General features: G+C 37.1%; 1 protein-coding gene across 3 annotated transcripts in view; it reads left to right on the top strand.

Annotated features, from left to right (window-relative positions):
• The window catches only part of ANKIB1 (ankyrin repeat and IBR domain containing 1), a 148202-nt gene that overhangs the window by 65236 nt on the left and 66899 nt on the right, over nt 1-16067 (top strand). For all 3 annotated transcript variants that reach the window (XM_049641444.1, XM_049641443.1, XM_049641445.1), the window contains one exon: nt 6968-7150. In XM_049641444.1, the coding sequence (XP_049497401.1) occupies nt 6968-7150 (183 nt within the window). The remainder of the gene's footprint in view (nt 1-6967; nt 7151-16067) is intronic.

Genomic DNA, 16067 nt, shown 5'->3' on the forward strand with positions numbered 1-16067 from the left:
TTGTGTAGAATAGATTTGAATGGGATACTTGTAAAGCAGTGTTTCTTGATGCCTTGCCACACAAACAGTGGTCCTCAGACTGGCACTGGCGTTATTTGGAAACCTGTTGGAAATGCAGAATCTTAGGCCTCACTCCAGACCAAACAAATCTGAATCTGTAGTTTAACCAGATACCAAGGTGACTCGTATTCACATTAAGGTTTCAGAAGTCCTGGCATAGAGGATAGTCAGTGAGACACCTATAGTGGAATCATAACGCTTCTTGTAAAAAAGTGCATATATCTTATCCCCATCCCACCCCACCCCATTTCCCCCTAATATGACTATCAGGCTACCCAGATGATTCTTAAACAGTTTGAAAGCCTTTGTGCTGGAACAGTAGTTGTAAACATGGCTGCATGCAAAAAAATCCCATAGTGTAGACCCTATCTCTGATCAATAAAATTGTAATTTCTGAGGTGGGGGCGTAGACACTAGTATTTGAACTTCTCTAGATGGTTCCAGTGGGCAGCCAAGGTTGAAAACCAGTGTACTAAAGAGAGTGATAGGAGCTAAATTACTGCACTAATTCTGGTATGAACTGAAAAAAAGCCTGGATTTGTGTGGTCGTATTAGAAATGAAAGAATGAGGCAGATGCAAGGGACATTGTGAAGACCTGGTAGCATTTGGTGACTTGGTCAATTGATACAAGAAAGTGTGGGAGACTAAGGGTTAAATATGATGGAAGCTTTAGGGGCACCTGCCTGATTCTTGATCTCAGGATTGGGAGTTCAAGTCCCACATTGGGCCTAGAGCTTACTTAAAAAAGTAAAATCTGTGCCTTAAAAAAAAGATGGAGACTTTAAAATGTTAATGTTAAGCTCTCTTTGAATGATTTGATTTTCCACATTTTCTATAACAATCTGCTGTCATACTTATAATTAGAGTAAAGCAAATTATTTTTAAGTAGAATGAGTATGGTTTTGAGCCTGGATTACTTTGAAGCCTGCTATCAATTAACAGACATTAAAAAAGTAAGATGAGGTAAAGGAATTTGTTCAAATACCGAATTGAGTTTTCATTTAGAAGGATGGATATTGAGGTCCTGGATTAGCTACATGAAATGGTATTCAGGTTATTGAAAATTAGGACTAGTTGTTTGGGAGTAAAGAATATAGATTTAGAATTAAGTGTCATCTGCATAGAGTCAAAAACTAAAAACAAGGTATAGATGAGTAGCCTAAGGAAAAGACTTTAACTTATAGACAAAATTACAGAGTTAAAGTCACAGCATCAATTTGGAGAATACCTGTATTTAAAGGGAGTGAAAAAAAGAGGTGGCCTATGAAGCAAAAAGAAAAAGCAGAGAAAAGAACTGAGATAACACTGTCAAGGGTGCCAAGAGAATTTCAAGGGTAGAAGATAATCAGTCATGTGACATGCCGCAAAGAGGTAAAGCTATTAGAAAACCAAGAATGGCTGTTGAATTTGAGAGTACTTACGATTTTCAGAAATACTGTTTTAGTGAAATGATCAGGGTAAAAGTCATTGCTGGGAGTAATTGAGTCATTTGCTGGGGAAGTGGAGAGACAGTGGGTGTCAGTCACTAATTTGAGAAATGTGGCCGGGAAAGAAAGGAACACATTGGGAAAGTAACTAGATGGATAACAAAATTAAGATAAAGAACGCCTGTACCAGGAGCCAATAAAAAGTTGTAGAGGGAAGATAGAGGGGTAATGGACTGCTCAAGGTCATACAGGAAATAGAGATGATGAAATGGTAATTTTCAACCAGAACAGACTTTAACAATTACCTTTTTTTAAACATCTTTTCTCAAGATTGTATAAACCTCATTTTACCCATGGATTTGTGTATACTGAGACTTAAGTCAATTGACTTGTCCTGAGTTACCAGCCACTTAGATTATGGGTCAAAGGGTTGGGGAGGGATTTGTCTTGAATGCTAGGGGCTGCCCTACCCCTCTCCCTTTGAGGTTATAAACAGAAAGGAAGGCAAAATAGATGAACAGAGGTGTTGACATAGTAATAATCAGATGTTTCTTTTAAGGTAGAACATTTCAAGTACTACCAAGTGTATAAAATAGACTAAAAATCACGTTTGAATAAAGTATTCAGTCCTCCTTGCTTTGAGAGTAAGGAAGGTGATTAAAAACTACCTGTTCAAGGAACCCTCTTGCACTGTTGGTGGGAATGCAAATTGGTGCAGCCGCTCTGGAAAGCAGTGTGGAGGTTCCTCAAAAAATTAAAAATAGACCTACCCTATGACCCAGCAATAGCACTGCTAGGAATTTATCCAAGGGATACAGGAGTACTGATGCATAGGGGCACCTGTACCCCAATGTTTATAGCGGCACTCTCAACAATAGCCAAATTATGGAAAGAGCCTAAATGTGCATCAACTGATGAATGGATAAAGAAATTGTGGTTTATATACACAATGGAGTACTACGTGGCAATGAGAAAGAATGAAATATGGCCTTTTGTAGCAACATGGATGGAACTGGAGAGTGTGATGCTAAGTGAAATAAGCCATACAGAGAAAGACAGATACCATATGGTTTCACTCTTATGTGGATCCTGAGAAACATAACAGAAACCCATGGGGGAGGGGAAGGAAAAAAAAAAAAAAGAGGTTAGAGTGGGAGAGAGCCAAAGCATAAGAGACTGTTAAAAACTGAGAACAAATTGAGGGTTGATGGGGGGTGGGAGGGAGGGCAGGGTGGGTGATGGGTATTGAGGAGGGCACCTTTTGGGATGAGCACTGGGTGTTGTATGGAAACCAATTTGACAGTAAATTTCATATATTAAAAAATAAAAAATAAAAAAAATTAAAAAAAAATAAATAAATAAAACTATAAGATTAAAAAAAAAAAAACTACCTGTTCAAAAAAAATAAATAAAAAATAATAATTAAAAAAAAAACAAAAACTACCTGTTCAGAACCCCAAGTAACTCCCTTACTGTATAAAAGCAGAACATCTGACTTTTTGCAGCATCGATTTCATGGATATCCCTACCTAAAACATCTTTCACTTATTGGTGTTCCCAACCTGATGCCCCAAATGTCAGCAAGCTGAAATAACTTTTTAAAAAAAATTTTTTAATGTTTGTTTATTTTTGAGAGAAAGGGCGCATGCGCATGAGTGGGGGAGGGGCTCAGAGAGAAGGAGACACAGAATCTGAAGCAGGCTCCAGCTCTGAGCTGTCAGCACAGAGCCTAACGTGGGGCTTGAACTCACAAACCGCAAGATCATGACCTGAGTTGAAGTCGGATGCTTAACCAACTGGGCCACCCAGGCACCCCAAGCTGGAATACTGTTTAAGTACTGCTCCAGTGTCAAGCAGTACTGCTGTTAACTAGCTTCTATACCAAAGGTACATACATGCTGACTTAACTTGCCAAAACAAATGGCTACAAAAATGGACCCTACATTTTATCACCGATTACGAATTTCTCTACAGGTGCCAATTGCAGCAATGAGATATAGTTCTTTGTAGTCCCCTTGCCTCCACTCCAGTCATTTGGGGACCCCTTTTGAAGATAGATTACCAATGAAGGCAAGAAATCTTATCCAAGTTCTAAATATGTTCAGCGTGATTCTCAACGATGGCTTCTCACACATTCCCTCTTCACACACCCATTTTTTTAATTAAAAAAAATTTTTTTAATATTGATTTATTTTGAGAGAGACAGTGCAAGCAGGTGAGGGGCAGAGAGAGGGAGACACAGAATCCAAAGCAGGCTCCAGGTTCTGAGCTGTCAGCACAGAGCCTGACCAGGACTTAAACCCAAGAACCTTGACATCGTGACCTGAGCCGAAGTTGGACGCTTAACTAACTGAGCCACCCAGGTGCCACCCCCCTCCCCATTTTTTTTTAACCCCAAGGAATGCGCTCTACACTCCAGTATATCCTCTTAAGAAGGTTCCCCACAGCAGTATTCTGGAATGGCGTAACCTCTTAAATTTTGTTGTCTTTGCTTTTGTTAAGGACTGGGGCATTAAGTTAAAGATGATTTATCTTATTGGCTAATATTTAAATCTCTTCTGTGGTAATATCTGTTGTGAAAGTAAATCACATACATCATGGCTTTGAAAGCTTTCCCAGTGTTCATTTTAGAAATCATTTTCCGACTACTCTGAATATAAAAACAGAAAATAAAGTCGGCTCTCTTCGTGCAATAGCAATCAGAAGCAAATAGTTAATTGTTAGGATTGGGTACCCTGTGAAGCAGAAAGGCTAAAAAATAGTAATAGACTGTACTATAGGTATGATAAGTCTCTGGACTTACTACAAGTCCCCAGTATTGAGTATATTATAAAATGTAAATACATCCATTTCCACAGACACATAGGTGATAGTCTAGGGTCACTGCTTATCAGACTTTTATGTGCTTAAGAATCTTTTGGACATCAGAATCAGATTCTGATTCAGAGGACTGGAGTGGAAGGGATTTGGGTAGTTAAGGCTGAGATTCAGCATTTCTAACAAACTCCCAGTTGATACTTTGACTAGGAAGGTTCTAGGTGCTAAATAGCAGGCTCTAGAAGGTGGCTACAGCAGTGACTGCTTAGAGATATGCTTAACAATTTTTTTTGAAGGGCCAGATGTAAAGAGTAAATACTTTAAGCTTTGTGGCCATAAGCTGTATTCTTCCTGATTTATTTCTATGCTTGTTTTTAACAATTAAAAACAATTTTTTTAAACCATTTTAGCTCTGAGGTATACCTTCAGCCTAGAGCAAGAAACTGAAGGTCATATCCATTGGGCTTGTCAAGTTAGCCCATAGCTTTCAGGCCCGGCATTGATATAAGTCCTTTGTGTTCTCAGGCCTCTTGGGATGGCTATAGAGGAATCATAAGGATTCCAGTTCCAAAAGCAATAAAGAAACTTTATAGGAAGATCTGAATGTTTGTTGTAGGGAGAGAAGGTAAAATTATATGGAAGAAAATGGGAAGAAGCTACCTTTTTTATGAAATGCCATAAAACCTAAACACTATTCACTTTTAGATCATAAGTAAGATCTAGGTAGAACTTGATGGTGGACCCAGGATGTATTTGACTTCTTTTAATTTATGTGATCAGCCTGTTCTGTGTGTCTGTACAATATCCAATTATGGTTATAAGAAATTGGTCAAACTTTTGTCTGAATCCCAGTTCTCTTGCTTGCCAGGTGGGTAACTTTGGTCAAGTTACCTAACTTTTCTGAGACATTATAATATCCCTGGGGTTGTTAATATTAAATAAGAATGTGTACTTGAATTACTTAACATCAGGCTTGGAACTTAGAAGACACTCAATAAATGGTGGCCGTTACTATGTTATTATGATCATGACTGAATTCTATAAAAGAATCAGCTCCATGACTAATTGTCAGGCTGTCCTTTAGGGTAGATTGCGTCCTAGATTATGGTCCTCATTGCATAATGTCCTTCCTAACGTTTCTGTAGACATAATGGGGAAATTTGAACCTATAGCCTCTAGTAACAACATATTTAACTTCTGCAAAACTGTCAGAAACCTCAATAGTAATAAATAAGCCACTATTACATGTATTTTTTTATGTGTATTTATTTATTTATTTATTTATTTTTAACGTTTATTTATTTTTGAGACAGAGAGAGACAGAGCATGAACAGGGGAGGGGCAGAGAGAGAGGGAGACACAGAATCTGATACAGGCTCCAGGCTCTGAGCGGTCAGCACAGAGCCCGACGCGGGGCTCGAACCATGAGATCATGACCTGAGCCGAAGTTGGACGCTTAACCGACCGAGCCACCCAGGCGCCCCAATGTGTATTTATTTTTGAGAGAGAGCAAGCTAGGGAGGGGCAGAGAGAGGGGGCAGAGGATCTGAAACAGGTTCTGCGCTGACAACAGTGAGTCTGATGTAGGGCTCAGACTCACAAACTGTGAGATCATGACCTGAGCCAAAGTTGGATACTCAACTGACTGAGCCACCCAGGTGCCCTTTTCCATGTATTTTTAAGGTGAGATTTCTTGGAATGAAATCCTACCTTTAAAAATTGAAAGATTGTAGGGGTACCTGGGTGGCTCAGTTGGTTGAGCGTCTGACTTTGGCTCAGGTCATGATTTCACAGCTTGTGGGTTCGGGCCCCGTTCTTCTGGGCTCTGTGCTGACGGCTCAGAGCCTGGAGCTGCTTTGGATTCTGTGTCTCCCCTCTCTCTGCCTCACCCCTGCTCGCACTGTCTCTCTTAAAAATAATAAAATAATAAAATATTTTTTAAAAATTGAAAGATTGTTTGGGTCTCCTGGGTGGCTTAGTCAGTTAAGTGTCTTACTCTTGGTTTCAGTTCAGGTCATGATTTCATGGTTTATGGGTTTGAGCCCTGCATCAAGCTCTTACGCTGACAGCAGAGCCTGCTTTGGATTTTCTGCCTGCTTCAGATTCTGTCTCCCTCTCTCTTGCTCGCTCTCTCTCTCTCTGCCCCTTCCCCACCCAGTCTCTGTCTCCTCCCTTTCTCTCTTTCTCTCACACACACAAAAGTAAACATTTTTTTTAAATGCTAATAAACAAGAATTACCATTTTAAAATCAGAAGTCACTGGTATTGGGACACCTGGGTGGCTCAGTGGGTTGAGTGTCCAACTTCAGCTCAGGTAATGAGCTTGTGGTCTGTGAGTTTGAGCCCCACATCGGGCTCTGTGCTGACAGCCTGGAGCCTGCTTCTGATTCTGCGTGTCTCTCTCTCTCTCTCTCTCTCTCTCTCTCTCTCTCTCTCTCTCTCTCTGCCCCTCCCCTGCTCGCACTGTTTCTCTATCAAAAATAACTAAACATTAAAAATATTTTTTTAAAAAGTCACTGGTATCTAAATTTTTATTGTTATTTCAAGTACATACTGTTGTATTTTTGTTACACTTCATTATATTGTTAATTTTTTCAAATACGTAGCATGAAGTAACCTGTTTAAATCTGTGGTTGCAAGTTTTTGAAAAAATCTTTTTTAGCTTTTAGTAAAACACGGAGGAGACTTGTTTGCTGAGAATGAGAATAAAGATACTCCTTGTGATTGTGCTGAAAAGCAGCACCACAAAGATTTGGCCCTCAATCTGGAATCACAAATGGTATTCTCACGAGATCCTGAAGCTGAAGAAATAGAAGCTGAATATGCTGCGTTAGACAAACGAGAGGTAAGGTGTTTTTTTTTTTTTTAAATAAATGATATGGATTTTATATTAAATTTTATTTTTTACTTTAAAATCCAGTTTGTGTGGTCTTCTCTGCAATATGCTTAACACCATTTCATCTGTATAGCCATAAGTAGGGGCACCTGGGTGGCTCAGTTGGTTGAGTGTCTGACTTCGGCTCAGGTCATAATCCCGTGGTCTGTGGGTTCGAGCCCCATGTTGGGCTCTGTGCTGACAGCTCAGAGCCTGGAGCCTGCTTTGCATTCTGTATCTCCCTCTCTCTTTGCCCCTCCCCTGCTCATGCTCTGTCTCTCTCTCCCTGTCAAAAATAAATAAACATTAAAAAAAATTTTTTCTATAGCCATAAGTATAAAAATACATCTAGAAAACCTGGAGGTGGTAACTGTCCTCTAAAATATGTATATATGTTTACTTATATTTAAGTAGAGATGCTAATGTGTAATATGAACTCCTAACCATTTCTACTGTTCTAAAACTGCAGTCCTCCTGTTCCTCAGTCCTTCCTGTCTTCTAGGTTGCTCTTATCAACAAACATGCTTTGCTAACTTTTATCTTAAAAACAAAACAAAACAAAAACAGCAAAACAGTCACTCCATTGACCACTTTTTTCCCTCTCCCCCTTCAGTTGTAGCCCCATATCTCTGAGCCTCTTGCAGCGTGACTTTCCTCCTTTCTATTTTGTTGGAAGTGCATTTGTCATGGATATCAAGAGTTGCCATTTTGCCAAATCCAGTGGGTACTGTTCTCTCCCACTCTTACTTGAATTCCTCTGCAGCACTTGACACAATTGACCACTCCCTTCTTAGTGAAGCATTCTTCCCTTAGCTTCAGGGACATTGTTCTTTGGTTTTCCTTTAAGTCTTTCTTGTTTCAATAAACATTACCTCCCTCCACTGAATTGCTTAAACATAAATGGGCAAGCGTTTCAGTTCCTCATTTGTCCTTATATCCAAACAATCTGAGAATGTTGTCAATTTTATCTCCAAGAGTATAACCTAGATCCATTTACTCCTCCTAGTCTCTACTCCTACCTCCCCAGGCCCTCTCCACCCGAACCTCTCATCTGAGGTACTGTAACAGTTTCCTAACTGACCTCCTTCCTACTGTTTTGGTCCCCCTAGAATCCATTTTGTACACATAAGCTGGAAAGACATTTTAAAACTTAAATTAGATTATATAAATCTCTTAAATTACTTAGTGACTTTTCATTGTACTTGCAATAAAATCCAAACTATTCTCCCAGATATAAAACCTTATGGTCTCACTACTACCTATCCCAACATCATCTCAAACCTTTCTTCCCAGCATATTTTGCTCTAATTATAATACCTAGACTACAGTAAGGTTTTTGCATTTGCTCTTTTCTATATCAGAAATCTCCCAGTTTTTCTTTTGGCTGGCTCAGTAGTTCTTCAGAGAGGCAATCTTGGACTATTCTCTTTCCCAAATAGGTCCCTCTCCTTCCATTATTCTTTACCATAACACCCTACTTTTTATAACACTCATCACATGCTGTAATGATTTTGTTTATGTATTTATTCTTTTTTTTCCCCTTCTTTCCTATTAGATTGTCAACTCCATGAGGGCCAGAATCATAACTGCCTTATTCAACAGAGTATTTTCAGTGTCTGACACACTGCTTATACAGTGAACATCCATAGATGGTATTTCTTAAGTATTTTGAGCTTCAGTATTCCAGATTACCAAAGGAACTGAGTTTCTTGGAATTACGAAATTTATATTTTTTTACCCTTTGTGTCTCTTAAATTAGGTTATTTTATCGGAATGCTTTTTCAGGTTAAGTCACACATAGAAAGAGAGGCCAATGTCCTAAACACTTTCACATGGTAGTTAAATTCACACAGTAAGCTTGAGTAACTGTTATGCCCCCCTTCTTTTTTTAAATGAGGAAGATAAACCAGAAAATAGTTGAATAACCTACCAGGATCAAAGTGAGCTAAACCGATTCTTTGGACTTCAAGCCGAAGCATCTCTATTTGCTATACTGTCTGTCTTTTCATAATCTATCATCTTGAGTCATACATACATATATACATACTATTACTGTAATAATTAATGTAATTTAGTCAGAAGAAAATATTTAAACAGTAATATTCTAAAAATAATGTGATTAAACTGAAAAACATTTATGACTATATTTAGGCTTTTTATCAAAGATACTATCTTAACTTATAATTAAATCAGAAAAATAATAGTATTCATTATCAATGGACTTAAGATCTAAATGAATTTAATGTAACTATAATAAACTATTAAGTTAACAAAAAGTTACATAACAGTTTGATACTCATTATATAGAAAAGACTAGTATATATTGAGATTGAAGTATGCCAAAATGCTAATTATGGTATGGATAAGTTTTTTTACTATTATTATTTTTCTATTTTCATGCATTTCTTAAAATTTATAATGAGTATTTATTGCTAAAAAATGTAAAAAATTTCCTCCTTCCTGACTCTACCCCACAGTGGTAACAATTTCTTGTGTGTATGTCTTGTTTAAGAAACATACATATGATATAAACAAACGTATAACATAGAATTTTTATTGCAAAAGGAAGGTCATTGAGTTCTGCTACAATATTTTTTTTCTGTAAAAAATTTTTTTTAATTTAAGTATAGTTGGCACATAGTGTTACATTCGTTTCAGTTGTACAAAATTCAACAAGTTCATATGGTATGCAGTGGTCACCACAAATATATAGCTACCATATAGCACCATACAATGCTATTACAATACCATTAATTTTATTCCCTAATAAATTAATGTGTACCTTTTATTCCCATGACTTATTTATTCCATAATTGGAAGCCCGTTTCTCACACTCCCCTTCACCCATTTTGCCCACCCCTTCACCATCCCTCCCTCTAGCAACCATTAGTTCTCTGTACGTATGTGTCTGTTTCTGCTTTTTTTTTTTATTCATTCGTTTTTCTTAGGTTCCATGTTTAAGTAAAATCATATATTTGTTTGTCTCTATCTGACTTATTTCACTTAGCCATAATACCCTGTATGTCCATCCAGTTGTTGCACATGTCAAGATCTCATCCTTTTTGTACAGCTTAGTGATATTCCATCAGGTATGTGTGTATACACCACATCTTTACCCATTCATCTATCAGTGGATGCTTAGATTGCTTCCATATCTTGACTATTGTAAATAATGCTGTAATAAACATAGGGGTGCATATATCTTTTCAAGTTAGTGTTTTTGAGTTCTTTAGTAGTGGAACTACTCGGTAATACAGTATTTCTATTTTTAATTTCTTGAGGAACATCCATGCTATTTTCCACAGTAGCTATACCAATTTACATTCCCACAAACAGTTGCATGAGAGTTTCTTTTTCTCCACATCCTCCACAACTCTAAAATATTTTTTCAACTTAGCAATATATCGTGACCATCTTTCCTAAATCAGAATATGATCTACACATTTTAACCACTTACCTATTGATGAATATTTAAATAATTTAGATATTATTGATATTAAAAACAGGTTAAAGTGAATATTTATCTATTTATTTCGTATATATTTTTATCTAGTTGTGTCATTATTGTGGTTTGAAACATGGATCTGAAGCCATGCTGACTGGATTCATATTTTAGTCCTATGAGTGACATACTATGTGGCCTTAAGTAGTTATTCCTCTGCTTCAGTTTCTTCTTCCTTAAAATGGAGATAATAATGGTCCCTACTTCATAGAATTGTAGTGATGCTTAAATGAGTTAATACATGTAAATACTTAGAACAGTGCCTGAATCATTATATGTTTTATCTAAATGTATGCTGTTATAATCATGGTCATCATATATCATTGTTACTGCATTTATATACATATTTTAAAAGTATATTCCCTATAAATTTGTAGAAATTGGTTTGATGGATCATGAGATGTACATGTTTTATAGTTTAATAGATGTTGTTAGACTGTCCTAAAAGATTATATCAGTTTATTTTCTTCTAGTAGCATGTTAGAGAATTCTTTTCCACATATTTCTGCTAGCATTACATATTATCAGTGTTTTTATTTTTGCTAGTTTAGACAAATGGTACCTGTTTGAATTTTTTTACTTGACTATTCTGTAAATTGATTGTTCATTTGAGTTTTTTTCTTTGGATGGTTTGTGTGTTCTTAATGCTTTCCAAGAAAAGTTTGTGTATTTTTCTGTTTTCACTTAGGATATTCAGAGATGTAAATTTTTCTTACTCCGTGGCTTCTGAATTTGTTTAATGTTAATATTGTAATCATATGCCCCAGTTTTTTTTTAGTTTTCTAGTTTTGTTTTTAATCCTTATTAGGATCGTTTTGTCTGATATTTTATAATGTTTAAAAACAATACGTTCACAAACAAATACCTATACACAAATGTTTATAGCAGCACTATTCACAATAACCAAACGTTGAAGACCAAATCTCTATCAACAGATGAATGGATAAATCGTGAGGTATACATACATATACAATGGAATATTAGTCACAAAAAGGAAAGAAGTACTAATACATTCTACAATATGGATCAATCTCAGAAACATCATGCTATGTGAAAGGAGGCAGACACAAAAGGTCACATATTAAATAGCTCCACTTATATGAAATATACAGAATAGGTAAATCCATAGAGACAGAAAGCACACTAGTGTTTGCCAGGGCCGAAGAGGAGGAAGGACTAGGGAGTGACTACTTTAATGGGTATGAGGTTTTCTTTTGGGGTGATGAGAATTTTGGGAATTAGATGTATGTGGTAGTTGTACAACATTATTGAATGTATTAAGGCCACTGAAATATACATTTTAAAATTGTTAACTTTAAGTAATGTGTGTTTCATAACAATTTTAAAAATAAAACCAGGATGCTTTGGTGGTTCAGTCGGTTAAGTGTCCAAGTCTTGGTTTCAGCTCAGGTCATCTTCTCACAGCTAGTGAGATCAAGCCCTGCATGATCAAACCCCACATCAGGCTCCATGCTGACAGCGAGGAGCCTGCTTGGGATTCTCTCTCTTCCTCTCTCTCTCTGCCCCTCCCTCGTGCCTACATGCACACACTCTCTCTGTCTCTCTCAAAATAAATAAACTTTAAAAAAAAGATAAAAATAAAACCAAACAAAATTGCTTTCTTCAAAATTCATTTTTATACTTTCTACTTTGACCCTGACCAGTGTTTGGATTATTCTGCCTATGCTAATAGTTTTATACAACCCACTATGTGGTTGTATTAAACTATATAATTAGGTAGTTTAAAAGATTCCTGTTCCAAGGTGAAGTGTTTTTTCTAGCTAAGTTTCTTGATTCAATTAATGATCTGAACAGTGTATAATATTATATCTCTATAATTTCTTCTTGACACATTTTAATTAAGTTCTTTCCTTCAGATTAGTTTACAAATGAATAAAATCTACTTCTTCATCCCATCATTCAACAAAACTGTTGAGGGACATTCAACAAAACTGGCAGAGGGACTACTCTGCCAGACACTGTTTTAGGAGCTTGGAGATACATTGAGGAACAAAGATAAACCCCTGCCCTCTAGGTGCTTATATTCCAGCATCGATAGAGATGCACACAAATAAGCTTAAAAAGTAAATGAACACAGTTTGTGAGAGTGCTAATTGCTATAGGGGCATAAAAACAAGGTGTTGTGTTGGAGTGATAGCTGGGAAGACTGTATTTAATTTATATAAATCTGGAAAGGCAGAACAAAGAAACTAGTGGGTATTGGGCCTGGTAGGGGTCAGGCTCTGTAGGAGTAGCTTGTGTGGCTACATGTAGTAAATGAAGGGAAAACTGAGCAATATGTTGCTATGAAAGCCATCTGAAGAATCCCCTCTCCCAATTCCTCTCTAGGTCTTCTAACCCAGGAAGGCTCAGGCTGTTTTTCTGGCATGGAACCCGTATTATGGACATTGCCTTAGCTGGTTTAACCTACTGTGCAAGAGCAGCTGCCTTCCTCTTAGGTCAAAGTACAGATCAGGGTAGACCTTGTCTTAATCCCAGGGGAGAACAGCTGAGTAAGGAGCAAGGAAACTAAAACAAAGGGAAGGGTCCTAGAATTCTAAAGACTTTCTTTAGCTGTTCTTTACCCTTTCTCCTCCAGGCTAGGCTCATGGATCAGGTAATGAGAGATTGATATTAAGAGAAATTGGAAATACTCTTTTTTCCCTGAGTGCCTTTCACATCTTCTAAAATTTTAACAATTACCAATATAATTGAGTAAATAAGTACCCCCCCCTTTTTTTTTCATTTTTAACAACAAGCATGTTTTACCTATATAGTCAAGGGGAAGCTGTTTTCATTGTGGAAAAACATAAAAACAAATTTCTTCTTTCATAAATCCTTTGTCATAGTTTTTTTCTGAAACAGTTTTTGAAGATAACTGTCACTTTATACTTTATATCAAAGGGGTACAGTTTGTATGTTGGGCTGTTTCGCGTTTCTTCAGTGGTATTTTGGTAGCAAAGTATGCATTGATGCAAAAGAGGTACTTTTATTCACTGTCTTCCTTTTTAAATTAGTTTCTGTTTTCTTTCTATGTATCAGTACTGACTGCTTTGAAGGTTATTGCTAGATTGTGTTTAATCTGAAAATAGAAGCAGTTTATCTTTGCAACAAGAAAGAGAAAGGCACCTTCATTTTCATTCTTCTTGCAGAAGAGAGGGCTAGTGCCCACTTGGGACTGAGCAATGTATTGAAATGCTTCACATGACCTAATTATAGTTCTGTTGCAGAGATTCAGAGTGAATATGTCACATGCCCATGAAGGCAGTATATCTTTGTCCTTCAAGAACTATTTTTCTTCCAATGTAACATTTTTAAGTTTAAAACTATGCATTTTTTAAACTTAATATATGCAGATTGCTTTATAGTCTCTCTTTTTTAATATACATGTACTCAAAATTTATTTGGATTACATAAATGAAAGCAGAATGGTACCTAATCTTGGGGTGCCTGGGTGGCTCAATCAGTTGAGCATCCAATGGTTTCTGCTCAGGTCATGATCCCAGGGTCATGGGATTGAGCCCCACATCGGGCTCCACACTGAGCGTGGAACCTGCTTGGAATTTCTCTCTCTCTCTCTCTCTCTCTCTCTCTCTCTCTCTGCCCCTCCTCTGATCATGCACACACACTCTCTTCTTCTAAAAAAACGAGAGAGAGAGAGAGAGAGAGAGAGAGAGAGAGAGAGAGAGAGAAATATCCATTCTCATTGCTGAGGCAGGAAAGGTACCTGGAATCCCAAGTATAAACTTGGAATATATTTTTTAGAAGTAATGTTCTACATAGTGTGTAACTTCTATACTGGAGTGAATACAATAAATTTAACCATAAAAGGATTTCTTAAGTTTTTGCAGGGGAAAATGTGGTTCATAAATTAGTTTAAAAGCAAACTATACATGATAGTTGGGATTGTAAGGATCAGGAAAGTTTATCATGTCAACTGAGAAAAATTATCCCTATTGAATCGCAGTCATAGGAGGTTAAGTAAGACTTGGTAAAATGGTTTCCATGATACCAAAAAAATGAAGCAAGAAATAAAGGTAGTATATTATTCTAAAATATCTGTAAATCAGCTAAAAAGGATGAGGTTTGCTAATTAACCAGAATTCTCTAGAGACTGTGATACATGCTGCCAAAATACATTCTCAGTTCTTTGGAATTTCTACTGCTTTTTAAGCTATGGCCTTTAGTCTATGTTTACTGTAGTAATCTGGTTACAACTGTTTAAAGAATTGAAATACATGGGGGCGCCTGGGTGGCTCAGTCAGTTAAGTGTCCAACTTCGGCTCAGGTCATGATCTCAGGGTTTGTGAGTTTGAGCCCCACGTCAGGCTCTTTGCTGACAGCTCAGAGCCTGGAGCCTGCTTTGGTTTCTGTGTCTCCCTCTCTCTCTCTGCCCCTCCCCTGCTTGTGCTCTGTCTCTCTCTCTCAAAAATAAATAAACATTAAAAAAATTTTTATAATAAAAAAAGATTTGAATACATGTGTATCAATATTAATAATAACAATATTGAGTGAAAATAAAAGGAAATTGCCTAGTGATATAATGTTATGCCATAATGTTATGACAACCATATGTCAAATTCATGATAGTGATTTCCATAGGCAAGGATGGGGAGAGTTAGGGAAATGTAATGGGGAAAACATGTCACAGATTATTTTACTTTTATATAATCCCTCACCCCTTGTCTCTGAGGTTTCATTTACCTGCAGTCAACTACAGTCCAGAGCAAATGATCTTCCTTCTGACATATCCTCAGAAGGTCAGTAGTAGCCTAACACTGTATCATAATGCTTATGTTATTTACCTCTCTTGATCTCATCACGCAGTTATTTAACTATCTCACACCATCACAAGAAGTGTGAGCACAGTCCATTAACATATTTTGAGAGAGAAGCCACATTCGTACCACTATTACAGTGTATTACAATTGTTCTTTTTTATTGATGTTAATCTCTTATTATGTCTAATTTATAAATTAAACTTTATCATAGGTATGTATATCTAGGAAAAAAAACAGTATATGTAGGGTTCAGTACTATCCATGTTTTCACAGATCAATGGTGGGGGGTCTTGGAACACACATTCCCCCACCAATGAGGTTTTGCAGGGGAGACTACTATATAAAGTTTTGCTTCTTTTGTTTCATTGTGTTTTAAAAAGGACTTGAGGGACGCTCAGTTAAGTGTCATCCTTTGACTCAGGTCATGACCTCACAGTTCGTGGGTTCAAGCCCTGCATAGGGCTCTGTGCTGACGGCTTGGAGCCTGGAGCCTGCTTCGGTTTCTGTGTCTCCCCTCTCTGCTCCTCCCCCACTCATGCACACTCGCGGGCCTGCTCTCTCGCCAAAAAAAATAAACATTAAAAAAAATTTTTAAAGGACTTGA

The sequence above is a fragment of the Panthera uncia genome, chromosome A2 (genome assembly GCF_023721935.1).
Source record: "Panthera uncia isolate 11264 chromosome A2, Puncia_PCG_1.0, whole genome shotgun sequence".
In the NCBI taxonomy this organism is placed as follows: Eukaryota; Metazoa; Chordata; class Mammalia; order Carnivora; family Felidae; genus Panthera; species Panthera uncia.